Source organism: Platalea leucorodia (genome assembly GCF_965183815.1).
Source record: "Platalea leucorodia genome assembly, chromosome: 4".
NCBI lineage: Eukaryota > Metazoa > Chordata > Aves > Pelecaniformes > Threskiornithidae > Platalea > Platalea leucorodia.
In genome coordinates this window covers 114145612-114172956 of record NC_138826.1, presented here as the reverse complement: position 1 = coordinate 114172956, position 27345 = coordinate 114145612, and the positions used below count along the sequence as shown (strand labels likewise).

The 27345-nt window shown below is 37.8% G+C and overlaps 1 protein-coding gene across 1 annotated transcript in view; it reads right to left on the bottom strand.

Annotated features, from left to right (window-relative positions):
• Nucleotides 1-27345, bottom strand: part of FBXL13 (F-box and leucine rich repeat protein 13) — a gene marked incomplete at its 5' end in the record, with an annotated part of 95678 nt that overhangs the window by 23822 nt on the left and 44511 nt on the right. Inside the window, 8 exons of the mRNA XM_082311338.1 lie at nt 1519-1645; nt 2817-2936; nt 6682-6844; nt 7001-7118; nt 7746-7844; nt 15460-15589; nt 18906-19006; nt 23113-23165. Of these exons, the coding sequence (XP_082167464.1) occupies nt 1519-1645; nt 2817-2936; nt 6682-6844; nt 7001-7118; nt 7746-7844; nt 15460-15589; nt 18906-19006; nt 23113-23165 (911 nt within the window). The remainder of the gene's footprint in view (nt 1-1518; nt 1646-2816; nt 2937-6681; nt 6845-7000; nt 7119-7745; nt 7845-15459; nt 15590-18905; nt 19007-23112; nt 23166-27345) is intronic.

Below are 27345 nucleotides of genomic sequence, written 5' to 3'. Positions count from 1 at the left end.
GCACAGCATAATGGTGTTGATTACTGCACATAAAACATTGTGCTCTCTCTACATTTTTAAAGCAATACTTACAAAGTCTAAATTGAAAGAGATCTTAATACAACTTCCTCTAGATGCTAATAAAATGCCTACTATAAAGTCAAAACATACAAATAGTAGCTTGTTACAAACCAGACTGCTAGATTTCCTTTTATGAAATAATGTTTTAAGATTAGAAAATGTATTTATTATACGTGTGTGAATGTTATATATTTAAACACAGCAAACAGCAAAACCCATAACAGTTTTGTAACTAGTACTAGCAATCGGATCAGAAATTGCAAAAATGGTAAGTGGTCAGTTTCCATGTTAATTTATCTGTCTTGTGGGAGAGAGAAAACGGAAAGCTTTAGAAATGCAGTGTAAGCGAAAGAGCCTGGCTTATTGCCGAGGTCATGGGTTGTGCTATGTGAAAACTGGAGTAAGAAGCAACACAGCATTTTAAAAGACTAGCTGTGGCAGGCAAGGAGAAAGAAAACATTTATGTTGAAACATTGTGGGACTGTAATTCAAGGCAGCATAAATTTCATTCAGATATAATTTTATCATATTTTAAATGATCACATTAAATGAAGTCGTCTTGGATTTCCCAACCCTCTTAATTTAGCTTAATTTTCTTTTTTATTTTCAGGCCCCCATAAAAGATACAGGCATTTCAATTACTTTTTCACATTTTAATTGCTTTTGCACAAACTCTGTGTTAGAGCCAAATAATAAAGTACTTGGTCAGAATTCTGTTTGAACAGTGACTGCGTGAATAGTGTCTATGGCAAGTTTTCTTCACGAGGTTTCTCCTAGATTTCTGTGTTCAGTGGAAGGAGTTTGCCCCAAAAGTAAAAGAAACAGCAGAACTGCCTCTGAACCCTGCGCACAAGGCAGGACCTCCCAAGAACATCTAATGTGGAGGCCTGCGATGTTTAACCTGGCTCCCACACTCGCTATTTTGCTTTCCAGAGTTTTAGCAACTTGACACACTGAAGATACCTTGTTAGTAGTTCTTTCACTAGTAATTATTTTCTAGACCATAGTGTAGAGCAGTGCCTCTGCTAGAGCTAGCATTCAGGATTTCTCACCATGAATTCCAGCTCACGGAAAACACAATTTTTACAAATTTAAATGTTAAAAATACCAATTTTTCAGTTCTCCTCAGGCATAATCATCTTGGAGGAAAAAAATTCTGCTTAGTAAACATTCTTTTCAGATCAGCTTCACAGCAGCCAAACTTCCTCTTTCTGATGGTTTCTGTTTCTCTCTTTCAAATGTAAGAATTGCCCAACTTAAAAATTACCTTTTATTTGTTACTGCCTACACATGGGCTAATACTGTACTACACACATTCTAAAATACGTGTTAACAACACTGCAACTCCACTGCTTCATATCCATTCAGGTTTTTAAATGAATGGATTTTTATTGCATCTTGTTCAGAAAGCCTAGATAAATAGTAAACACATCCTGCATTCTTTAATCTCATGTATACCATATCTGAGATGCTGGTTCCAGAGATATCAATGGATATCAGTGACGACATATTTCCCAAGGCTTCAATTCCAGCATCGGTCACATTTTCACAGTGACGCAGAGTTAGGTAGGTCAATTCATGACACCTAAATTAAATAAAAAAACAGAACTGTCAGCTTTCCACTTTTGTTACAGAAATGTAGTATAGCAAGTACATTTTTGTAATAACCCTTGCTAAGCTTTTTTTCAGGGGACCTAAGAAAATAAGCACTCTAGACTTTTGATACCTAGCTTACTTATAGGCACTTCCAAGGATTCCACTCATAATGCATAAGCATACAAATGTTTCAAATCATGAACAGCAATCAAATGAAATAAAAATATGGAAATCAAGGAGCTGTATTACACAAAAATATTTTTTAAATTAGTTTGATGCTTGACTTTTCCTCATCTCCAAATCTCTCATGTCTTGCACAGGAACTTCAAAGCTCACTTCAACGACAGAATTCAGGACCCCGTGGCTGTACCCACACCCAACTACAGCTACACAAGTAATGGTACACAGCAAATGAAGACATTGCCAGGTTCTGCAAATCAGCACTCACTGACCATACATGGAAAACTGAATTTTACTGCGTAAGTAAGCACCACAAACTGTATCTTCCCATAACCAAACCAGAAGACCTAAGAAATCTGACTCCTCAAGCAGCATATCTATGTTCACAGCCTTAGGGGTAACACTCCATCATTAAGACAGAGAAGGCATTCTCTGGCTTACCACCAAGCATGATACAATTATTCACAATTACTGTTATGAAAGCATAAACAAGGGCCTGCTGAGACATCTAGTAAGGAGTGGAAAGACTGACTCCAATCTTCTCTGGAGATTTAAATTTATTTTTTGATTGCCAGTACCAATACTCCTTCTGAGGAACTGGAATTGAAGAGGTTTAGCAATAGAGAGCTTTTTTATTTGTGCAGACATGAGTATTTATTGAGTTTACAAAAAATGTGACTTATTCATATTAATCTTTTAATGCAGTTTTGTCACTGACAGCCATCATATAAGCACGTTTTTCCCCTAAAAATAAGACTTCTTAGGTTTCCATATTTATATTGATGAATTCCCCTTTATATAATGGATCATTTTTTAAGAGAGTCATAATGCCAAAAGGGATTAGTCATTTATCTAGTACAATTTTCTATATACAATTGGCTGTATAATTTTACCTATTTATTAACATATTAAGAACTTTAACATTAGAAATACACTGCAAGTCTAGCCACACAGAAAAATATTGTACTGGACTATGGTACCTTTGTGCTATTTCTGTGACAGAAGCATCAGTGACATGAATACAATTAGTCAAATTCAGCTCTCTTAGCTTAGATCCTGAAGAACCTCGTACAAATGGCCTTACACCTCCATCACTGATTCTAAAAGAGAAATGTAGGCAATATTTATAACATGTATTTTTCCTACTCCATACAAGTCAATATACAATTTGCATTCAGCAGCCTACATTGTAGATAAGCAGAAATTAATAATTTTTTTTTTTTTAAATAGTCTTTTAAAGCCAAAAAGATGTCAGAATAATTAATGGCTCAATTAGAAAGATGCTGCTCTTTGGAACTGCTGAAAACCAGAACTTTCTGAAAAAAAGTCTGTTGGAGATTATGAGAACTTGCATTAGGTCCAACACTCAGATATGATAGCACTCCGAAAGAAAGAGCTTGGAAAACACATCTAGAAAGTATCAGAACCTGTTTAAACATTTCAGAGTAATACTTGTATTAATATCTTTGTTAATTTAAGGAAACAAAATAATTTAAAGCAAAAATGATCTAGCACAGAAGCAAAAGTCATAGGTAGTATATGTATGTATACTATACAGCTGTTCTGTACACCTGCATAAAGAGTTAACCTGAGTTCTTCATCAGAGTGTTTCACTTAATCAATTGCATATCTCACACATGGCTAACTTATAATATACACAAAGGTTATAAAATTTAAGTAGATGATAGAAAATCTTCTAGCCAAGTTGAGAGGGTTGGAGAGCAGACTACAACTTGGGTGTTTCAATACAGTTCATATCTCTGGTATGTTTAACATTACCGTACACTTAGCTTTTTAATGCATTCCCAGTATTTCTTCTGTGGTCCCTGACGAATAAAAAATTAATCCCAGAATTCTGCAGGACAGAATCATATTTTGGCTTGTACAGTTTGTTGCAGCACAAAGAATCACTGCAAATCCCAAAGTCCCAGAAACATATGGGTAAGAATAGCACTACTAATAAAACGATAACCTGAACAGAGCCTCATTGTGTGACCACAAGCTACAGATGAAGCTATAATTCATAAAGTGTTAAAGTAATCACTCTGCAATAATTCAGCCACTGTGGTAGTGTTGGTGTTATTTCACAGTGCAGTAGTTTTTCATTCAGGATGGATAAATTTAAGAAATATACCTTCAGAATAATTAACTTGCATAAAGTCTGTAAGGAATGCAGAGCCTTGCAATGCAGTCAACTGAATTTAAAAAAAAAAAAAAAAAAAAAAAAAAAAGATCTTCTGTAACCACACTGGGCTTGAGGGCTGAAATAGCCACATTATAACTTGTTAAACAATTGTGCTGTGAATACGCAGACCAAGGTTCTCTACTCAGCTGATTAACTGTATAAGAACACAGGCCACACACTGCTTTATCATACGTGAAGATAACATACTTAACAGGAAAAACGTGCCAAGGATATGAGCCACCACATTGCCTGCGTCCATTTTTAGCCAGCTTTTTACTCACGTCTCTATTATTTCTTAACTCTAATAATCCTGACCAGTTAATTTTCTTTCTTCATTTTTCACAAGTAGTCAAATACTTCCTGTAATTTAAGAATTCTGAATGGTTAAATTTGCTCCTTCTGTCCCTTTCATTTCTCAAAAAATTTTCCATATGACTAAGTTAGAAAAACTTAGACTCTTAGACTAAGAAAAAATGTCAATGAAAAAAGGAAACTGATTAAGAGCACTAAGATAGCTAAGCATTTCAAAACCTGTTCTTAAGATTCTACCACCAGTATGGTGCTTCCCTTGATTCTATGAGAAATCCCTACATGTTTCTAATTCACAATGTGAACTTTTATAGCAATACACTGTCCAAATAAGAGAAACATAAATACTAACAATTCCCCTTTTGTAGTTTCATATCTCTTGAGAGAAACTCTTTACCAAGTTGTATTGGGTTTGCATGGCAAGGTTTTGGTAGCGGGGGGCTACCAGGGCAACTTCTGTAAGAAGCTGCCAGAAGCTTCCCCCATGTCTGACAGAGCCAATGCCCGCTGGCTCCAAGACGGACCCGCTGCTGGCCAAGGCTGAGCCCATCAGTGATGGTGGTAGCGCCTCTGGGATAACATGTTTAAGAAGGGAAAAAAGTTACCGCACAACAGCAACTGCAGCCAGAGAGAGGAGTGAGAATATGTGAGAGGAACAACCCTGCAGACACCAAGGCCAGGGAAGAAGGAGGGGGAGGAGGTGCTCCAGGCGCCGGAGCACAGATTCCCCTGCAGCCTGTGGTGAAGACCATGGTGAGGCAGGCTGTGCCCCTGCAGCCCATGGAGGTTAACGCTGGAGCAGAGATCCACCTGCAACCTGTGGAGGACCCCACGCTGGAGCAGGTGGATGCCCGAAGGAGGCTGTGACTCCATGGGAAGCCTGCGCTGGAGCAGGCTCCTGGCAGAACCTGTGGACCCATGGAGACAGAGGAGCCCAGGCTGGAGCAGGTTTGCTGGCAGGGCTTGTGACCCCTTGGGGGACCCAGGCTGGAGCAGTCGTTCCTGAAGGACTGCACCCCGTGGAAGGGGCCCACGCTGGAGCAGTTTGTGAAGAACTGCAGCCCGTGGGAACCACCCACGATGGAGCAGTTCATGGAGGACTGTCCCCCATGGGAGGGACCCCAGGCTGGAGCAGGGGAGGAGTGTGAGGAGTCCTCCCCCTGCGGAGGAAGGAGTGGCAGAGACAACATGTGATGAACTGACCGCTTTGGTGGGTACCTGGCATCCAGCCAGGGTCAACCCACCACACAAGTTTAGATGTGTTACAATCCATAACTTTGTTAATGCTGAAACTTTTACAAGTGTCTGCAAAAGCAATAAAGTAAGTACAGAGTTTTACAATAGATTTACAACTGCTTAAAAAGTTTTGTTAAGGTAATTCAGCAATTGTTTAGCAGCAGAGACAGTAGACACATGTGCAAACACACTCACAGCCCAAGATTTGGCTAACAGACTGGAAAATCCAGCCTTCTAAACGTTAAACCAGAAAATGCAGGCAGCTTTCCCATCTGCCCAGCTGAACTACCCACATGATGTCATGGTATTACTCCACTTCTCAGCGCATCTACATGCAATGTTATCAGATTTTTATACAGCACCAACAGGCACAAAAAGTACTTTAGTTACACATTAAAGCAGAATTCCTAAAACTTCACATGGCATCAGAAATGTTAACATAAGCAGCAATTCTTTGTATTATTTTATAGGTCTGTTGATTTTGAAATGTTTGGAGGTTTTGCCTTCCCCATTCCCTCCCACCCTTCACTCCATCACCATGCCACAAAACAGGGAACAAGCGTGCAGCTTTGGAAGCCCTTTCATTTGTCTGTCTTTCTACTGATACATGACACACCCGAAGTGGAAAACTGTCTTCACATAAAATATATCCTTCCTTTACAACATAAATTACAATGCTGTCTTGGTAATTGTAAAAAGTTGTTTTGTTTGTATCTATCTTAGTACTAGATAGTTATAAAGTATTGTTTTAATAGTCACAAAATTAAACAATATCGAAATTTTAATAGAGTTGTGGCAATGGAATTGTCTTTGGTTATCATTTTCATCTTCTTCATAGCCACATTCTGCACTAAAATATGCCACAGCTATTAAGTAATATTACATCTACAGTTAATTTTCTTGCTTGAACTGGAGTAATAATGAATGGATTTTTGAAAACATGATACAGGAACAAAAAACTACTTGTATAAAATATTTTTTAAAATATTAAGATACACGTATTAACATTCTAAGAATTTATTTTTAAAACTGAAAGATGTGTTAACAGGACTTATAATTAACCTTACTGAAATTCCTTTGCAACTGTTTACAGAAATCTGGATGTGATATAGTACCTTATGCAGTCTGCTACATTGAGTACAAGAATATGCTTCAATGGTGAAATCATCTGAAGACTAGCATCTGTAATCTTCTGGCAATCAGCCATATGAATGTGCCTGATGTATGGGCAGCATTTACTCATCAACTCAAAACTTAAATCAGTAATCTGGTTATTCCCTGTTGAAATATATAAAGATGTAAGTTACACATCTGACATACATTAAGGGCATGATCCAAATACCCACTGAAATCAGCTGAAAGATCTATTTCAAGTTATCTGGATGAATTTTAAAAATACATCATCCTAATAATTTTGTGAATTATTATACTAACCTTCAATGCTGACCTTGACAAGTTTACATTCAGCAAGGGCTTTAAAAGTCGTATCAGACAGATGTGGAGAGTCAAGAAAGACAACAGACATTATCTGTTGACATTTTTCAACCAGAGCCTTTGAAGGGAAAAAGGTGAAATAAAATATTCGTATACCTATGGTGTCATGTAACAGAAGATCAGCAAATATTCTCCATATAATACTGACTGTTACAATTTCAAACAAATAGTTATAATCCATTTTAACAGCAACTTCTAGACAGTGAGCGGTATATAAACTACTGAAATTCTCCATATATTTATTATGTTTGGGAACGCAAGGAAAAGAAGTAAGTAACTGGAGACATGAAGCATGGCAGACACCCAAGACAGTGATCTAGTTAACAATCACTTTTGCAGAAGCCTGAAAATTCTTTTTTGATGGGCAAAATCAGTAGCAGAATGCTGTTCCCATATTTGTTTTAACACTGAAAAAAATTAAAAACTCTCATTTATAAACTGGAAGGCCATAATTCAGCCATACCCATGTAGCAAAAGAAGACAAGACAACTGAAATTTTCTGAAAGTAACTGCAAGTAAGCAAGATTTATAAACATAATTAGATAATAGTTTTAAAAATGTTTTGGGGGATAAATTTTCCTCTTAAATTGTATCTGCATAACTTTCTTTAAAGTCAGTTGAGAGGATAACCCAGTTCCAACATCAGAAATTTTCTCAAAGTACAGATTCATTTTCAATTTCTTACTTGAATACATCTGTCTGTAAGAGATGGCATGTTGTTGATTAGCAAGTCTTGAATCCCACTGCAGCCATTGGCAATATTTCTGAAGCCATCAACTGAAATCTAAGTAAGAAATAAAATATTTATGTTTTAGCAAGCCTAACAAAAACAATACAGGAAAGGCTTGAGATCTTTTCAATACCTTAAAATCATAGGTACCTAGATGCTCACTAAAACAAGAAATGCATTAATCCCATTAAAAGAAAAATAGACCCATGAGGTATACCTATTATTCTGAAATTTTAACAACATAATCTAAATCCAGGATCTGTTCTGAAAATGTCACTATTAAGCAAGCAAGAGTAAGGCACAACAATTTCTACAGTCAACACCATTTACGGCAGTAGCAATGAATGTCATTGTCACATCCTTCTACCTTTGTTTTCCCCACCTATGAGGTATTCACACATGGCAGATGCTCACATCTAGTTTGAAACAAGGTTTGAATGTAGTAAAATATCTTCATTGTTTTTTCCAGATCCATAGTAAAATGTGTGTTAAGTTCAGATGGGATACAAAGAAAGATCCTATGCAATCACAATAACGCAGAGCTCCGTTACAGACTCCTTCATGTAGGACCACGTCGCCAACTCTGCATACTCTAACAGAGCAATATTCAGTGAAAGTACAAATGGACAGATGGATCTGTCAATTCAGTTTATTTCCTTTATCACTCCAGGGAGTGACTTCAGGGAGTGATTGCAATTCTTCAACCTCCCAAATTCAATAGATGTCCGTTCACTCTTGGGCATACAAAGTAGTTCCTTTGACGTATAAATCCTGTGTAAAGTAAAGGACAGTTTCCTTTTAGCTCCATGTTCTACAGACATCATGGATGTGAACCATTCCTCTGTGTGAAATAGTCCCCCCTGATATTTGCATGTAGAGATCTCACTATTCCCCAGGGTTCTGAAGTTGTATAATATTATAATCTTGTGCAGCTCAGACTACAGCCATGATCCGCACCACGAATTCATTTGCCAAACATCCACAAAAAAAACCCAGTCTGGCATGTCCTCTCAGGTACCAAATAAGGCCTGTGGAGACAAGAATCCAAAGGAGGAAACTTTGAAGATAAAGTATACTGGGAGGGATTCTTGCTGTGCCCCACCTCTCCAGCTGCTGCAGAAGCCTGATTTACTTAGTTACATTGCTTAAGGGGAGCAGCAGTGTAAAACACAGGCTTTGCTTAGGGTATATATGTTGTCTGACAGTGGCCACCACTAGCAGACAGGAGATAGTCACAGAAAAGCAAGCCAGAAGCTAAGGAGCAGCTAATCCCCCATCACACGTCAGTATGGTAGCAGTGCACCAGAAGATGCTTCCAGTTCTTGCACGGGCAGCCGCCAGCCTCTGTAGCACATCTGACTGCTCCCCACAACTACTTATCAGTGGAAACAAGGGTCAAGCCTCCTTTCCTGCCACTCTAACATCGAGTGAGGGGGTTAACACATTGGGTTTCTGGCTCTTCTTCTTTTTGCAAACTTAACGTTTGTGTTCTTTTTGCATGTGAGATTTTTTTGCATGAACTGAGTATTTGACTTTAAGCTACAATCAAGACAGACTGTCTTGTCTTTTCTGGCATAATGCCCCATCTTTTAACCTATGGCCAGGTTGGCTTGCTCTTTATTTTCAGGCTCAAGTGGCCTTTTAAACAGATTCTTTATAAATTGTTTTAAATATTTGGATGTTAAATGTCTTGTTTCTCTTGTGTAAGGGATTGCGGCACTCTTTGCACTTTTTCCCTTGTGCAGGGAGGTGTCAGCACTAGAAGGGAACTGGCTACACGTCTGTCAAATGTGTTCTTAGGCTTAAAGTGTATATGCAGGTCTCATGTCCAGACAGACAGAATATGGTGTGGCTCATGACACTGACTGGCACTGTTAGCATGATGGATGCAAATAGCACAACGTGTTTTAAGCCCAGGACAAGTGTAGCATGAATGTTTTTCCTACGGTGGGTATACTGTAGGACAATGCAATCCTATCTCCAGTTTCCTCAGCCCAAAACCTCCAGTCCCTAATGAAAGGGATTAGCTTAATTTGTGAACATCACGCAAGCAGCTGCCTGAGGGATGCGTTGGGAAATCTCCATTCTCTGCTGGTCAAGAAGCACTAATTGCTTTAACATGGCATGACAAGTGCATTCAAGCAAGAGTTGACCTAACCCTGCAACAGGCCTCCTCATTGCTGGCTCTCAAGCACCGCAACAACAGAAGACAGCACATTTCTACAACACACACCTAGTACTTTAATATGTTAAAAAATGAAACAAATCACCTCCTAGAATTTTCAGTTTGAGAGGTGAATTTCTGGTAATTGAGTCTTGTCCTTGGTCCATATACTACAAAGAGCAAACCACTCCCAAGAGAAGAGAGGGTATGCTACATCATGCAGTTTGTTGTAATACATGGTAATAACACTGTCCATTGTAATCTGAACATGATGCCTTCTCAAAAGAAAACTGAGGTTTTCACTCTCCTGAAACATCAGCCACATTTTGTTAAGCAGTTTGAGTATGCTTTAGCTGTTACGACAGCAGGATTTCCCCTTGTAACTGCTGAACAGATTTGCTATAATGAGAAGGAATAACTCTGCTCCCGAGGAACAGCCACTCAAAAGCTGAGATAGTGCAGAACATGCCATATTCAGCTATCCTTATTGTTCAGACTGAAGAGATTTCATAAGGCTCAGTTCAAATGCCTGCATCTATTGTAACCAACTACAGCTTAGTCCTATGACTGCTAATCAAAGGAAGGTATGGGGCTTAATGGGCCTGCTGCCAACTGTTCTTGGGATTTTTTTTTTTTTACCATGAACACATTGTTAACTGTTAAGAGCACCCACCGAGGTTGGTGATCACAGTTAGATACAGACAGTAGGAATACAAGATCCCTCATGTCTAGGTACCTAAAATTCAGATGCAAATACCATTAAATGATAGATCTTAGTTACATTACATTGCTTGTTGCTTTGGCCAAGATTTTAAAAATATCACTGAAAAAACCAAAATGCAGACTCGGGAGCTTAGGAGCTTAGTTTTAAGCTCCTGACTTTGCAAATGTTAGCCATTTAACTGAGCAGCAAGATAAATATTTGTGAGACTTACAGGTTGTTCTGATAATTGTAGAAGGGGAATGACAGTTGAGAGGACTTTAAAATCAGGGAAATAGGGAGAAAAAATGCTGAGTCAAGAAAGTGCCAATAATATTGATGATGATTTAAAAAATAGACTGTGAATGCTAAAGCCTTTGTTTACTCCACTGAAATTAGGAATGTAACTGAGGTGTCTATGTTAGACAACTATGAAGCCTGGGATCTCTGTGTAGCAAACAAAGAGCAAGAAAGATCCCAAGACAGGTCAGACCTGAAAAAGTCTGAATCACCTCTGGAGACGTCTCTGCCTCTCTAATTGTTATATAGATAAATTAAGGTAATTTTCTAGGCACTACCTTAGGTTAGATGCCTAAAATTAAGTGAAATTCCCATTTTCAAAAGGACAGATAGTAGGCAGCGGGTAATCAGATCAAACTCAACATTGTTGAGGGACACAAGTAGCATATCTGTTTCTGGAATTCAGTAATGATTGCATAATGTTAACTGCAGTCTAAAGGACTTCTAATCTCTTTGTCTGGAAAAATACTGTTTGCTTAACATAGACATTTGATACCACAAATAGCAGCAATTTAGTGTTTTCCTCCATGCAAGCCAAAAACAATTATACCGAAGCAGCTAATAATACCCCTGCACAGATTGTTTCACTTTTTTTTCACTTGAACTGTTTTTTTAACTTAAAGCTGGATAATGGATATCAGGCATCAGGTTGACAAAGTTTCAGTGTGAAACATACATTCAGATAAGATTCAACTAAATTAGTCAACATTTAAATGCTGCTACATTTTTTTATTCTGTATTTGTCTTTTTTTTTTTATTTCTAGAACACTAAAATCTTACTCTTGAATTTATTTTCTAAAGCCCCTATGGATTATCTACGAAACTTCAGGCACTCTTGAAGATAAGGTGTAGAAATATGAAATTCTGTGCACGTATAATAAAACAATTGCTTTCTCAACTCACTTGGAATTTCAGTGTTTAATAGATTGCCTCAAGAGCAAACAGCTTGACCTGAGAATCAATGGTAGGACACATATGGAATTTAATACTGCATTCTTTGCCCTGGATCAGTAAAATCCCACTTCAATCACCTTCTTCAAACCAATTGTGAGGGAGGATGCTTTGAAGGTTATTATGAGTCTTAGATCCTGTAAATTCTGCAAAACAGACTTTTCCTGCATGACTCAGTAAGACAATTTTGTAAATATATTATTATTCTTGCATGTACAGGATCAGAAGTCAATGCAATGATCGTATATAAAATATAATTCCTTGTCCGTGAGGAGTTTTCAGTCTAATATGTAAATGACTGATTTGGTTTTTTTCTTAACTGTATGCCAGTATATTGTGATCTGAAATGAAAGTACATCAAAACAAACATGGAGCAAACCACAGCTAAAGATTTGTCCCCAGAGATTTAGAAAATAAACATAGTGAAATGATGAAATGCTTGTAAGAATGTCAAAATTAATTTCATTTCATCTTTTTATAGTTTCCTAACTCCAAAGAATAGGAATACACAGAATTTTTATTCAAGTTTTGGCTTATTTGCTACACATACAGTACTGCTTTAAAATTCCTTCTTTCTTCCTCTGAACCAATTGTATTTGTAGAATCCACCCTGCAAGGCAGAATGCCGTCTACAGTGCAGAAGAGATTTTGAAGAAACACTATTCTATGATTCTAGTATTGTCAATGCACTGTGAGTGCAGAAACTTGAAAATCAGTGTTGAGGAAGTACTCTTGTGGTGCACAAGGGGCTGTCTTTTTTTTTTATTCAGTGTTTGTCAAGAATGATAAAACAAATTGTGACATCCTTTCAGACGTTTGGCACATTACATTGATGGCTTGCCTCCACACGTTATTTGTCTTTTAATTTTCCACTGTTCAAAAAAAGCTTATATTAATATACTCCTGAATTAGCATATTTCTAAAAATACAGAATAATGCATTAATAAAGTATTTTTCAGTTACACGAGTTTGTACTCAGGAAATGTAAACAATAAGTCCTCTTCTTCAATAAATAAAGAACATGGCTCAGATTTTCTCCCCAAGTGATGGCCTCTTTTTGCTGCTTGATACGTCTGAAGAAGCAAGAATTTGACAATAGCTGCCAAAATGAGAACTCTCCCAATGAAGCCAGAGCAGAAGGCACTCAGATGGTGAAAACTGGTGAAGCCTACACGTTTGCCAATAGCTTCTCTGACATCCCCACAAACACTGCAGAATGTCAAGAAATGAAAGGGTCAAATTTATTTTTCCCAGTGGCTTGTGATCTCTTATCCAGCTGTTGTAAACTACAGCAACTGATAGACTGCTTTAACACATTCTGGGCCAGAATAGTTGCAGTCTGAAAATCAGCCAGATGTTGGCACCAAAAATAAAGTCAAATTCTTTGAAAATCTCCATGTTTCTAATTTAACTGAAAATATCTCTCACCAAACTGTTCTAGTTGTATAATCTCAATCTAATATGTCAGTAAATGGCATGCAACGGCTTTATACCCTTCTGCCTTTTCAGTTTTATGTCTAATAGCAGAAATTTTTCCACCTATACTGTTCAGCTTCAGAAGCAGGACAAAGAAATCTTATGCTTTCTTGGTAATTCTCTGAGACTACCAATGGTGTAATAGGACACCTTTTGAGCAGGACACAAGATAATCTCTATATTTTTATGAAAATATCTTGAAACTCATTAATGAAAATACTTACCACCCGTGTCATAAAGATACAACCTTAATTACTGAGATTTTATGCAAAAGACCCATACCTACAATTCATCCAGTATTATTACCATGTATTAATATAATAGTCAAAGGAAAGACTGCCTTGTTTTATGACTAGAAAATGTGTGCTTAATTCCCAGTTTTCTGCCTAACTATGTTTTAACAAGCTATTTAAATGCCCTGGTCCTTAAGTTGCCACTCACAAAATTACTAGCATAATCACGCACTTTACAGATGGGCTTTCCAAATAGACATTCAAATCCTACAGTAGTAATAGTAATATAAGAACTCATATAAAAAGAACTGTAATGTTAAAATGAAGGAAAAAGCCAGAAACGTGAAAAAACAGGAAAAATGTATATTCTATAGAATATATATTCTGTTCTATAGAACACTTTTTAGAGTAATGTAAAAGTTTATACTATAGCTTCACTACATTTTTCTAACTAATTCTGAAACATTAGCCTTACAGAAGTTCCCTCTGGGTTAGTTCATCCAATGAGGGGGAAAACCAAAGAATTCCATCTTATTAAAATGCTTTCTGCAACAGTGATGCAATTTGATGCTCTTTTTGGTTTTAACTGTTTACTTAAGTACTCAGTCATAATCACTAAGCACTGTTCCAGAATCGTGGGGAAACCCAAAATGGAGGAAGCTGTGGAATCCCTTTCAGAGCTCTCAAATACACTGGTGAGCAAACCCGATTTCCTCTGGAAAGGGGAGGATTGTGGCTTTCCCAGTTCGATGGTGATCACTTTTCTCTGACTACTACTAGATCATGCTTTCTAGAGGGAGATCCTTACGGCTCATGATTACACTTCTGAACAAGCAGGAACGTTGCTTTTGGAAAAAATAACCAATTACTGGCATTTTGAAAAAGTAACTCAGAGGTAGGTAGCTCTTAACTTTCCTCCAACCTCAGCCCTCATTTCAAATTTCACACTGTCACTGCACAATAGTCTCAGCATGATTCTCAGGAACAAGAAACAGACACACAGTAAAGAGCAGTCAGAACAAGACTGTTGCCCTATCTGCCTTCATCCTTGGTTCTGAAAAGGTTTTGTTAGATGGAAAGTTAAACTGTTATATTCCTCAGATTCCATCTCTTTATCATTTCACATGTATTTTGTAATTTGGAGAATCTTCTCAGTCTATACAGAAATATATGTGGGAGTCTTTATTAAAACCTTGGCAGACTTTTATTGCCTTACAGTTTGGCGTTTCATACTGCTTTTGAACTATGTTTCAATATACAGTATATATTTGGAAGTTTCTAAAATAGTATCAGATTCTAAAAAACGTTGGGTTTTTTTAGAAGTTTAGTAGGGGACTAAAATAATCCAAAACATTAACTATTTTTAGATTGTAGTTATAAATACTACTTCAATTTATATAGTAAACCAATATAAAATAGTAACAAAAGTTCATTTTTAAATTAATTCCCTTCTCAGGAAATAAAGTGTAAATTCCTATTTTTCCAGTGCAGAGTAGCTTTTATTTTTTTTATATCTTAGTAAAAACTGCATTTGCAAGGTTCCTGATTTAAAATCCTAACTAATCATGACATAAAATTAGTCTATTTATGGCTACAAAAAGCAAGCCTTGTTCTCATTATGCAGTAAGTACTAGCTGTTTATAGATCTGACAGTTTGTTGGAAGTGATCCAAACCTATAGTGCTATTATTCCTTAGTAAAATTTAAACAGCTGTAGTCATGTAATTCAAAACCCTGGAAGTCTGCTGCAGTGCTTGTTCTACTTCAGTATACCATGAATGCAGGATGCAGCCAGTCATATAAAGGATTCTCTTCACAGAATGAAAGAAAGACGTGAACTACAAACCTGAATGCAACCTGAAAGGTCCAAATAGATGAGCTTGTGACAGCCTTTTCCAGAGCCCAGGTACAGTAAACCTTTGTCTGTGAATTTTCTGCAGTGAGCTAAACTCAGATGCTGTAAATTGGGGAAGCTGCTTTGCAAAAAAACAAAACAGAGAGCAAATTATTACAAGGGTATGTTACAGAATCAGAAGAATATAAAATACCATAGTTAAAGTATTCTGAAAATTACTGTAAAGAAAAGATGTTAGATATGAAATAGAATTATCTCCTTGCTGAAGTTTGAAAGTCCCTTTCTTCTGCTGCACTTTTTCCTCTCTTCCTTGTATTGCAAATTGCTGGGGAATAGCACTATCATACAACATATTTCACCATATGAAAACAGTATCATTTTAAAGCTATCTCAAATAACTGCAAAAGCATACTTTTGTAATTAACTGGGATTTTTGTGTGCATACTTTGAAAGCTAATAGACTTTTCAGGATAAGTTTGCTGGACTGTCTTTGCCATTGATTTTACAAGCAGTGCCTGCTGGAAATGAAAACCAGAAGTCTATCAAAGGACGTTAAAAGCATAAATGTACAGTTAGAGATTCTCTGGTCATATAATTATTTAGAAGACTACTATTAAAAGAATCTGAAATATTGAAAGAGATACAAAGGGGAATTATCCAAAAGTGAATCATCCAATGTTAGGTTTTGATCAGTTCTTTTGGAAAACATTTCTGTATTCTAAACATTATTTAAAAGAAAGCAAACTGTATAAATGGAAAATGTTAATCAACAGCACTCTGTAAAAGCAAGAATCTATACTCTGAATATACTTAAGTCTCCATCTGCAGCTTTGGTTTATAACATACTGAAAACTATTCATTTTACTGAAGTACATTTCTAACGGTTATAAATAACAATTGCCACAAGCACCACAAATGAAAGCATACAGAAAATCAAAACCTAGAATTAGTACCTACTGCTTTGGTAGGCTTTTAGATGTAGGGATCTAGTCACGCAGTTCTGCAAGTCAGCAAAAATAGCCATTTTGAAGATGGGAACACCCACTGAGGAGCTGAGTACTTAAGGAGTGGCATACATTTTTGGAACTGACTTTATACTTTCAGTATAGAGTGGGGAAACATGCTAACTTGAACTGAACACAAAAAAAAAAAAAAAGAGAGAGGAAACTGGAAAAGAATGTTATCGTAAAAAAAGGATAACACAAAAATATTTAGAAATTAAATATAAGATCATATTTCATGGAAAAAAAAGGATAGGCAATGTGCATCAGAACCAGATATTAGAATATAAAGGCATGTGTTTGTGGTGCATTTTTTTAAATGGAAATATTTCATTCATATTAAATACAGAAATATAAGCATCCTCCTTTGTAGAAGCATAAGCCCTTTTGCACTTTAGTGACATATCCCACAGAAATGAGTGGGGAAAATCAAACTCAGAGAGAGTACACTTCCAAACTTATCTGACAAAACAGACAATAAATTAAGAAACTGTTTTTTATACTCTGGCAGTTTTGAGTCTTTTTAAAGTACATGTTGCTACAAGGTTGCACAACTTAAGACACAGGGAAGCCTTTCTTACTGCATTTTGAAGACTGTGATCAAAACCTTCCAATACTCTTGAAGAGACACTGATTTTCTGTACAGGTCATATGACCCATTTTTATGATCTGGGAATTTTAACACATGCCTTCTTCTGCCATTTTTAAAGTGACAGCTTTCTTAAAACTTAAGCTTGAGCACACAGACTACTAAAAATCCTTGTTTGTGTTACAGCTAAATTCTGCAGGAATTATGTCATACTGGTTTTTCAACTAATTTTGGCATCAGCAATCTCAGGATCATTGTTTTAAAGCAATCTGAAAAAAATCACCTTCTGACATTTATTCATAGATGATATTCATGTCTACCATATGCAACAGAACTTTTCAGAGGGAAATTGTAGCTGATAATCTGTGTTGTGTAATGCAGAGGTTAAAAAGCTTCTATGCAACAGTAGGAGAGAATAAAAAATGACCAAACAGCTTTGGGCACACTCAGCCTACACTTCACTTGTTCCTTGTTCCGATAACAGACATCTGCTATACAACAGCAAGCTTCACGTGCAGTATTATGAAATGCAATACTGCCACCTCTAAGAACTTCATATTAGTTACCTTATTACATAGGGCCTGTGGTGAGCTAATGCATTTGAGATGGCATGTGAAATGTTTACAAAATTTGTCTGCAATCAAAATCTTGATAGGACAGCAACTTTTTGTACATCCCCAGAATGTCAGAAACAATGAGCTTTGCTTTTTGCCCAAAAAGTGTCAATAAAAACAGTATCTTATGGTTTTAAATCAGAAGCATCATGTGTGACTGGGAAAACTTCTTATTAATGAGGTACAAGTTAACTGCAACATATATTTTGTCAGTGGAGAATTTTTCTTTTTGTTTTAAATATTTTATTGCACCGAAAGCTTCACCTACTCTGGAGAATTCTTTCCTGGGTACGTGCTATTTACACATCAAAAGAAATGAATGATTCTGCCTTTTGGTGGCAACAGGATGCTCAAGTAACCAGAATAACATACGCTGAGATTACCTATAGAACAACTGTTCCAAACTTCAACATAAATACATGGAAATTTAAAAAGACAAAATATCAGCCAACATGGAGAAAACACAGATTATGATAAGAATAACACTGATGAAGAGATGAGTGGTAAGATTGGAGGCACTAAATGGAAAACTTTGCCAAAACAAATGTTAGTAATATTAGGATATGGCATTATAGACTAAGAAAAACAAAAGTCAAAATTTATTATGCAAATGCCAAAGAAAAACATGTTTCTGGACTTCATGGGGCTGCTGTTGAAAAGAAGACATTAGTTTTCCTCATGGGAAAGAGAAACAACGTACAGCTATCTTCATATATATATATCTTTGTGATGGGTGCTATCTTGGACCAGCATGCCGCTTTTCCCTTATGGCAGCTTTTAATGCAGCAATTCTACTCACCAGGCAAACTTTGAGTCTCACAGAGGGATACATCTAAAACAGGAATGTCAGACGTCTGTAAGAATGTAAATTCTCTGCCTTCAGCTCACTGATCTTCCAAATAAGAGTTTGGAATAACTCTTTCTTTTGCAGTTGTCACACAAGGACTTGGCTCACACAATACACCTATCCACAATCCTCTCTTGCAAAAATAAATTTTTAAGAATGTATCTAACTTGCAAACTTCTTGCATCACCACAAGTAACTGGACATGCCCAAGAAGTTTTTGGCTAGCATGTGCTTTTAAGTTTCTGTAAAACTCGACACATTTTTTTCATTTTGTATAGCAGACAGAATCCTGTAAATCACTCAAAAAGAGTATTTCTACTACATATGCCTCTAAGTTTCCTGCAAGATTAAAACAAACACACTTTTGTATTTCTGTTTAATTTTACCTTGACAATAGTCGTAGTGTTCCATTAGTAATATCTGTATACGACAGGTTTAAATAGAGAAGAGCTCTGCAACCTTGCGATATGAGTCTCATTGATTCATCCTGAATAATAAACAAAAAAAATTCCAGAAGACAATAAAATTATATTTGTATTAATTTATCTTACATTTTTATACAGAGTAACGGGGGAGAAAAAACATGAACAAATATCTTTAAATCATCATACTAATTTTTACACATCAAAGCCAATTTCTTTGGAAGCCTCAAAGTAGAATACTGAGCGACACAAGATGCTACTGTTACTCGTTTGAAGTATGGTAATTTTAACATTCCAATTCAAGGAAACGTTATACACTAGACAGTCCTACAGAGCACAGGGGACTTTTCTCATGATTGAAGGTTAGCACATGTTTACATATTTTGCTAAACCAAGATTCTTGTTAGCCAATCCTGCTATCTAAGACCACTGCTGAATTTTCTCCATAAACTCTGGTACACATCTCTAACCAGTAATACCATTTACAAAATGCTTCCTGTTTAGTTCTACCCTCTAGGTAGAACATTAGATTTGAGTAATTCCATGTTTTATTGACCTGCAAAAGTGGTACTACCTATATTGTTCTATATATCATTCTGTTTGTTAGAATATAATGGGAAAAAATCTCCTAGTATGAAGAATGACCATCAAGATAGCTAGAAATTCAATGCCAATCAACTTTAAAGAGGACAGTTTGTGCTTTTGAAATATATTCCTGCAACAAAGGATTTGAGAGAGGTGATATCAGTAAAAATACGTATGTTGACAAAAGATAGCCGTAACATGAAGAGAACTGAAGGCATAAGGAATGGTGAGAAAGCATTGGGGGGATAGCATGATGCGGAAAACTCTGAAACCTTCCACATGAAAGCAGCACAACCAGGGATCCATCTCAAGTGTCTGAACGCAAACACTTGTAGCATGGGAATCAACCAGTAGGGATCAAAGTCCACGCACAGGTGCAGAGCTATGATTTCATTGGGATTTCAGAGATGCAAAGGGGTAGCACACACAACTGGAGGGCTTCAATGAATGGTTACAGAATATTTAGGAATGACAGCCCAGGAAGGTGAAGACAGATTGCACTCTATGCAAAGTTATACCTAAATGCATGGAGCTTCTCATTGGAATGGGTGACAAGTCAGTTGAGAGCTTATTTGTAAGGATTAGAGGCTAGACCTATGAGGATTACATTGTGGTAGGTATCTGCTACAGACTGCTTGATCAAGAAAAGAAGGTAGATGAAACCTTGTTTGGGCTGCTGAAGGAAGCCTTACAATTGCCTATCCTGGTTACTCATGAGAGAATTTAACCACTCTGATATCTGCTGGAAGAACGATATGGCTGGGCAAACAATCCAGAAGACTTCTAGAGTGTGTTGAAGACAATTTCTTGATCCAGGTGACTGACGAGTGGTCTAGGGAACACGTTCTTCTGGACTTGTTTCATGAACAAGGAAAAACTGGTCAAGGATGTGAAGAACTAGAGTGGCTTTGGCTACTGCAACCATGAAAATGAGGAGTTTAAAATCCTGAGAGAAGAAAATTGGGCAAGTTGTAAAGAAAAAGCCTGAACTTGAGAGCACTCGATTTTCGCTTGTTTAGGGATCTGCTTAACAGGATCTCACGGCAGACAGCCCTGGAGGGCAAAGGGGCCCAGGAGACCTGGTTGATCTTCAAGGCCAAGGTACTCAATGATTTTTTTGCCTCAGTTTTTACTGCTAAGGCTTGTCTTAAGGCTTCCCAGGTGCCTCGCAGGAGCCTACTAGCTGAGTCTGTGGGAATGAAGCAATACCCATGGTAGAAGAAGATAATGTCAGGGAGCACCTAAGGAAATAAGATGAGACAGGATGCATCCAAGAGTACTAAGAAAGCTGGCTCCTGTCACAGAGAAGCCTCACTCATTTTTGAAAGGTCATGGCAATCAGAGGAGGTTCCTGATGACTGGAAGATAGGAAATGTCATGTCCATTTTCAGGAAATGGAAGAAGGAGGATCCAGGAAACTACAGGCCAGTCAGCCTCACCCAAGTCCCTAGGAAGGTTATGTAGCAAATCCTCCTTGAAGCCCTGTCCAAGCACATGAAGGATGAAAAAGTGACAGTGAACAGCCAGTGTGGATTTACCAAAGGCAAAGCATTCCTCAGTAAGGTGATAGTTTTCTATGACGAAATTACTGGATCTATGGATAAGGGGAGAAAAGCAGCTGTTGTGTATCTTGACTTCAGCAAGGCCTTCAACACAGGCCACAGTATCCTTTATAGCCAAATTGGTAAAATAAAGGCTGGATAAGTGGACTTCAAGGTGAGTGAAAATTTGTGCGGACTGCCAGGCCAAAGGGTTGTCACCAATGGTGCTAAGTCCCATTGGTAGCTTGTGGCAACTGGCATCCCCCAAGGGTCAATATGGGGGCCAGTACTGTTAAATGTCTTTATAAATGGTTTGGATGACAGGAACCGAGTACATTCCCAGCAAATTCACAAATTATTCCAAACTGGAGGGAGTGTCAATACACTGGAGGCTAGAACTACTATTCAGACAGATTCAGTCTGGAAAAATGGGCTGACAGAAACCTCATGAAGTTCAACAAAGGCAAATGCAAAGTCCTGCATCTGGAATGGAATAACCCCATGAATCATTACAGTCTAGACACTGGACAGAAAGCAGCTATCAAACACACTGCCCTGAGAATCCTGGTCAATAACAATTTCAATGTATGTCAACAGCGCGCCCTTCTGAAAAAGGTGGCCAACTGCATACTAGGCTATAGGGGCAAGAGTGTCATCAGCAAGTCCCTGCTATCTCATGAACCAGGCCCTGCCATCACCTAGGAATGTGCTTGCTGGTACGCACCAAATGTGTATTAGCCAGCATGCTAACAACCAAACAGAACGGACAGTTATGGAACAGTATTTGAGTCTTTACAATTTGGGAAGCCCTGGCCCTCTTTAACTTATTGCCTTCATACGGGAACCTACAATCAACACGATCCTTGAGAAGCATACAACTGCTAAATATTACGCTGTAATTATAATATCATATAGCAAGTATTATGTTATGTAGCAAGATGATTCTACAGTGTTACGCAAAGAAGTTCATAATATATCTTTATCCCTTCCTTGTAGCTGGTATAGCAAAGAAAATTATATAATCTGTGAAAATGGTGAGAACAAGATATTTGGCAATAAAGCTAACATCAACATAGGACAGACATGAAGATACATGTAAAGCAGAACCAAAACAGAGTATTATAAATTAGAACCTCATGATTCTTCTGCAGCTCTTGCCTCTCTAACTCAACCACCATATGCCATTTTTGTATGAAGTTCATAAGCTGTAGCTTATCCACGGTAATTTTTAAAACCTTGTGTGTAAGTATTGGCATGTTTCTGGGCTAGACCTTTGGATGTACACTTCACTCCAAAGACAACTAAACTATACCAAATTATTTGTTTCTATACTTAGCACTATAAATAGCCTATAAATAGATGTATACATTATACGAATCTACTAAGAACCATAATTTCTAAAAGAAATAATGATTTTATTTTTAGATTGATTTATTATTAGAAAAATTTGCACATATCAGCGTCGTTTGTAAGAAATTATTAATTAAAGCAGAGTCAAACATTGGTTTTATGTCAGATAAGAGCAATGAAAAAACATTAAAGAGAATTAATGGAAGCAAGATAAAACTGAAAATGTTAAAGGAAAAAGAATGGACAAATATATAACGGTGACTGCATACTTAGACAGCTTTCAAATAAAGGCTCTCACAAACATCTAGAAATTTAGTGAGACATTTTTAGAGCCCAAGTGTACTACAGAATGAAGGAATAAAGGAACTTGGAAAAATACAGGATTAAAACGTACCATTGTTGACAACTCCAAACTTAAAACAACAAAAAAAACCTCCCCCCAACTGGTGAAGTTTTGAAGGCTGTTTATTAAAATTAATTGAGATTGAATATATCATTTTGCCCTGGCACTGTAGAAAACAAATGAGAACTTCACCAATTATCTCTGAATCCTACTAAACTCAATTTTCAAAGTACTTAAGAATAAGTCTTTACTTTTTATCAGGAAGATTTGTGTACCCAAATAACCACAGCACTTTAAAAATCTTCCTTCTCGGTATAAATTAGAGTTCGTGGAAAAAGTCTGTAGTACTTACATTTAATCCCTGGCATTCAGAGAGATTTAAGTCTTGCAAATTCTTACATTCACCTAAAAATGAAAAAAAGTCATATTAAGGGTGAACAGTTCAAATTCTCAGTGTACAACACAAAGATAAGAATTCCTATTACAGATGCAGTCCATCTAGGCCAATATCCTCCTAGAAACCACGGCCACAGCAGATTACTCAGAAGAAAGCACAAAAAACCAAAAACAGAACACAAAGTTGGAGTAAGCTGTCCTGAGGAAATGTCTCTTCTTACACTCCATCAACTAATGGTTGGCTTATAAACCAAGCTGTTTTCTGTCTTACGTTACCAAAGGACCAGAAAGCTACCCAATTAAGCAATTTGGTGTTAGGAAATGCCAGAATTGAGTTTTCCACATAGGTTTATCTGTCCTTTCTACCCATATATTATGACACCAGTATCTAATTATATACATGAACAATTTTTTCCTTCTGAAAGTAGAGGTACAGCAATCAGAGCAATTGTAGGAAAAGCCCTGCTTATCTTCTGCAGGTATGGAATTTCAGAGAATTTAGCTGCCTGAGACAGTCTCTTCTGTGTACATATAATCTATTATTTTTAGAAACTCCTATTTTGCAGAGGTTGTTGCTATTCCAACAAAATAATGAAAGATAGATGTCTGACACCAGAAACAACAGTTACACACCTCAGCCACTCTTCTGCCAAATCTTGAGTCTATCCTTCAAGGTATAGATGCAAAAACTCCTATTAAACATAGTAATACTTTTTGCCTTAGTCTAATCTTCAAAAATAACTGATCTGTCTAAACTGAAATAAAAAAAATAGGCCTGACACAAATACCTAATATGGAAAAAGCAGTATGAAAAGTTTATGGAGTTAGAAAAAAAATTTTAAAAATCTTTAAAAACACATTTTCACATGGTAAGCCAAATACATGTTTTCAATTGCAATCAAGCATTAGTATAACAATCAGTCTGTATATTCTTTTCTATGGGGACTGTGACTTCACTGATACCCTGTAATAGAATCATAGAATCATAGAATCATTAAGGTTGGAAAAGACCCTTAAGATCGTCGAGTCCAACCGTTAACCTAGCACTGCCAAGTCCACCACTAAACCGTGTCCTCGAGCACCACATCTACCCGTCTTTTAAATATCTCCAGGGATGAGGACTCAATCGCTTCCCTGGGCAGCCTGTTCCAATGCCTGACTGCCCTTTCAGTGAAGAAGTTTTTCCTAATATCCAACATAAACCTGCCCTGGGGCAGCTTGAGGCCGTTTCCTCTCATCCTATCGCTTGTTACTTGGGAGAAGAGACCGACCCCCACCTGGCTACAACCTCCTTTCAGGTAGTTGTAGAGAGCAATAAGGTCTCCCCTCAGCCTCCTCTTCTCCAGGCTAAACAACCCCAGCTCCCTCAGCTGCTCCTCATAAGACTTGTGCTCTGGACCCTTCACCAGCTTCGTTGCCCTTCTCTGGACACGCTCCAGCACCTCAATGTCCTTTTTGTAGTGAGGGGCCCAAAACTGAACACAGTACTCGAGGTGCGGCCTCACCAGTGCTGAGTACAGGGGCACTATCACCTCCCTGGTCCTGCTGGCCACAATATTCTTGGCCACTATCTGGCCAGGATGCCATTGGCCCTCTTGGCCACCTGAGCACACTGCTGGCTCATATTCAGCCAGCTGCCGGCCAACACCCTCAGGTCCTTTTCTGCCAGGCAGCTCTCCAGCCACTCCTCCCCCAGCCTGTAGTGTTGCATGGGGTTGTTGTGACCCAAGTGCAGGACTCGGCACTGAGCCTTGTTGAACCTCATACAGTTGGCCCCGGCCCAACGACCCAGCCTGTCCAGGTCCCTCTGCAGGGCCTTCCTACCCTCCAGCAGATCAACACTTCCACCCAACTTGGTGTTGTCTGCAAACTTACTGAGGGTGCACTCGATCCCCTCATCCAGATCATTGATAAAGATATTGAACAGGACCGGCCCCAGTACTGAGCCCTGGGGAACACCACTTGTGACCGGCCAGCAACTGGATTTGACTCCATTCACCACCACTCTCTGGGCTCGGCCGTCCAGCCAGTTTTTAAGCCAGTGCAGAGTGCACTTATCCAAGCCGTGAGCAGCCAGCTTCTCCAGGAGAATGCTGTGGGAATACTGTCTAACTCAGTGCCTTTTTGAAGAGCAGGACAATACTGAGAGGGATTGCACAACTCAGAAGAACCTAACTAATTAAAATCATCCTTAAGGCTGCTAAGCCACAGAAATTATATACTTCTTTTACAGTTTTTTTGCCCTAGTGCTAAATGAGACACAGTTATAATTTTACATGTGAACCTGTACATGCTACTGAAAGCAGTTGCTCATTTTGGTATTATAGATGAGTATAATTTAGTTAGCAGACAGAATGTAATACTAGTAAAAAATTCCAGTTCAGACCCAGGAGATGGGAAGGAAGAGGAAATAATATTTCCATAATTATTTATTACCTTTCCTCCCCCACGTTCTTTTTCGATTTCCGAGCTCTCCTGGATAGAACGAGCTATCACATTACCAGAACAGTGAACAGTTCGAAACAACACAGGGGATCCCAGTTATGATTCAAGTTATTAAAACACGTGATCAGTTTACACTGACTAGCATATAGCTGCCAAAAAGTAACAAATAAAATTTCATTTTTCATGTAAGGGATAAAGTTGTCAAGGCAAACACTTATTCACACTGTGAACTAAGAGAATCTGAATGCAGATAGAGAACTGGCAACTACAGGAACAAAATGGAGAAACCAATCAATGCGTTTTCAAAGGTAATATTAACAACTGGCCATATGGATTAGAGGGATGCAGTAGCATGCATAGACAGGACTGCTCCATCTGTCTAATGAGTAAGAACTGCACAAATACTGAGAACGCCCTACAGGTGAGATGTGGTTTAAACTGATCTACCAATTTGTTTAAAAATGAAAAATTTCTTTGCTTTCAAAAGAATTTTACCTGATATTAGTTGATTTATTGTGCCACCCTTTCTCCAGATAAAAACATGTTTTTGAGCCCAAAACAATGGTGTTTTAGAAACATAACATCTGTGCAATGACCTGCACTCAAAATTGGGATTCAATACCTTCCCAGGTGCTAAGGCCAAAAAGGACTGAGCATAATGCAAAGAAAGATGTCCACAGTCATAGAGAAAAAGTAACTAAGTAGTTAAGCAAAACAGTGAAGAATTAAAAAAAGTTTTCAGAAGGAATGATACTGACTAGCAAAAACTAGGAAATTTGTGAGACAGAAAAAAGTTAGAAAATACAAAAACCTAAGGGGTTAAAATGTTTCTAAGGAAATGCAAACTTGTGGCCAAACTTCACTGAAAATGAGGGAAAAGGGCAGTGCACAGGAGTACTATGGGATATTCAGGAGGGATCATAGGCCAAAAAATCAGTAAAAATACTGAGGTCATTTTAGATGTGGATGCAGGGAGCAGTCCTTCTCTTCCCCTAATAATAATTCCTAATGATTGTGTTTGGCTTGCTTGGAAAGGCAAAAGCTCCTGGCTTACCCCTCTGTACTCTCCCTCCTCGGGTGGCCAGACCGGGAAGTGGTTTGAAGCAGGCCATGGTCAGGACCTGCAGGTTCTCTTTGCATTCTGCCTTACGCTCAAATGACATATAGCCTAATAAGCTCTTGCAAAAGATTATTTTTGGGTCCTTCTCAGAGCAGTCCAGCCAACTTTGTCTACCCGACATGGGCCATGAGAGACACCTGGTAGTAGCAGGGCTAGTTATGATAAATTGGAGCTCAACCTGGAAACAAGTCCACACTTGAGCGCAGTCTAAAGCTGGGGGTTTGATAGGCACTGGATGACTTTCCTTGGTCTGGCTCTGTATGTGTTCCAGTGGGTCAACACCCAGAAAGCTGGAAAATATCAGCTTCAAGCTCCTCTTTCAAGCTGGTCTTCCAAAATGAACTTAAAGACAAAGAAGATTCAGCCTGATGCCATTTTCCTGAATACATGAGAACTTTCTAACAAAGATCAATTAGAAATTGGTCCACATAGTTTCCCATGTTTAATTAAAATGAAAGACAGTAGACCAGAGAGAGTAGAAACGACAAAAAAAGAGATAGGACTTTAAATCTTCAAAGTAATTGTGAAGCTCCAAGTAGTGTGATGATTGAGTACTTGACTGAATGCTGCAGATTATGTGCAAGCCTCCATGAAAATGCCTGTTTCATCTGTTCTAATGTTTTA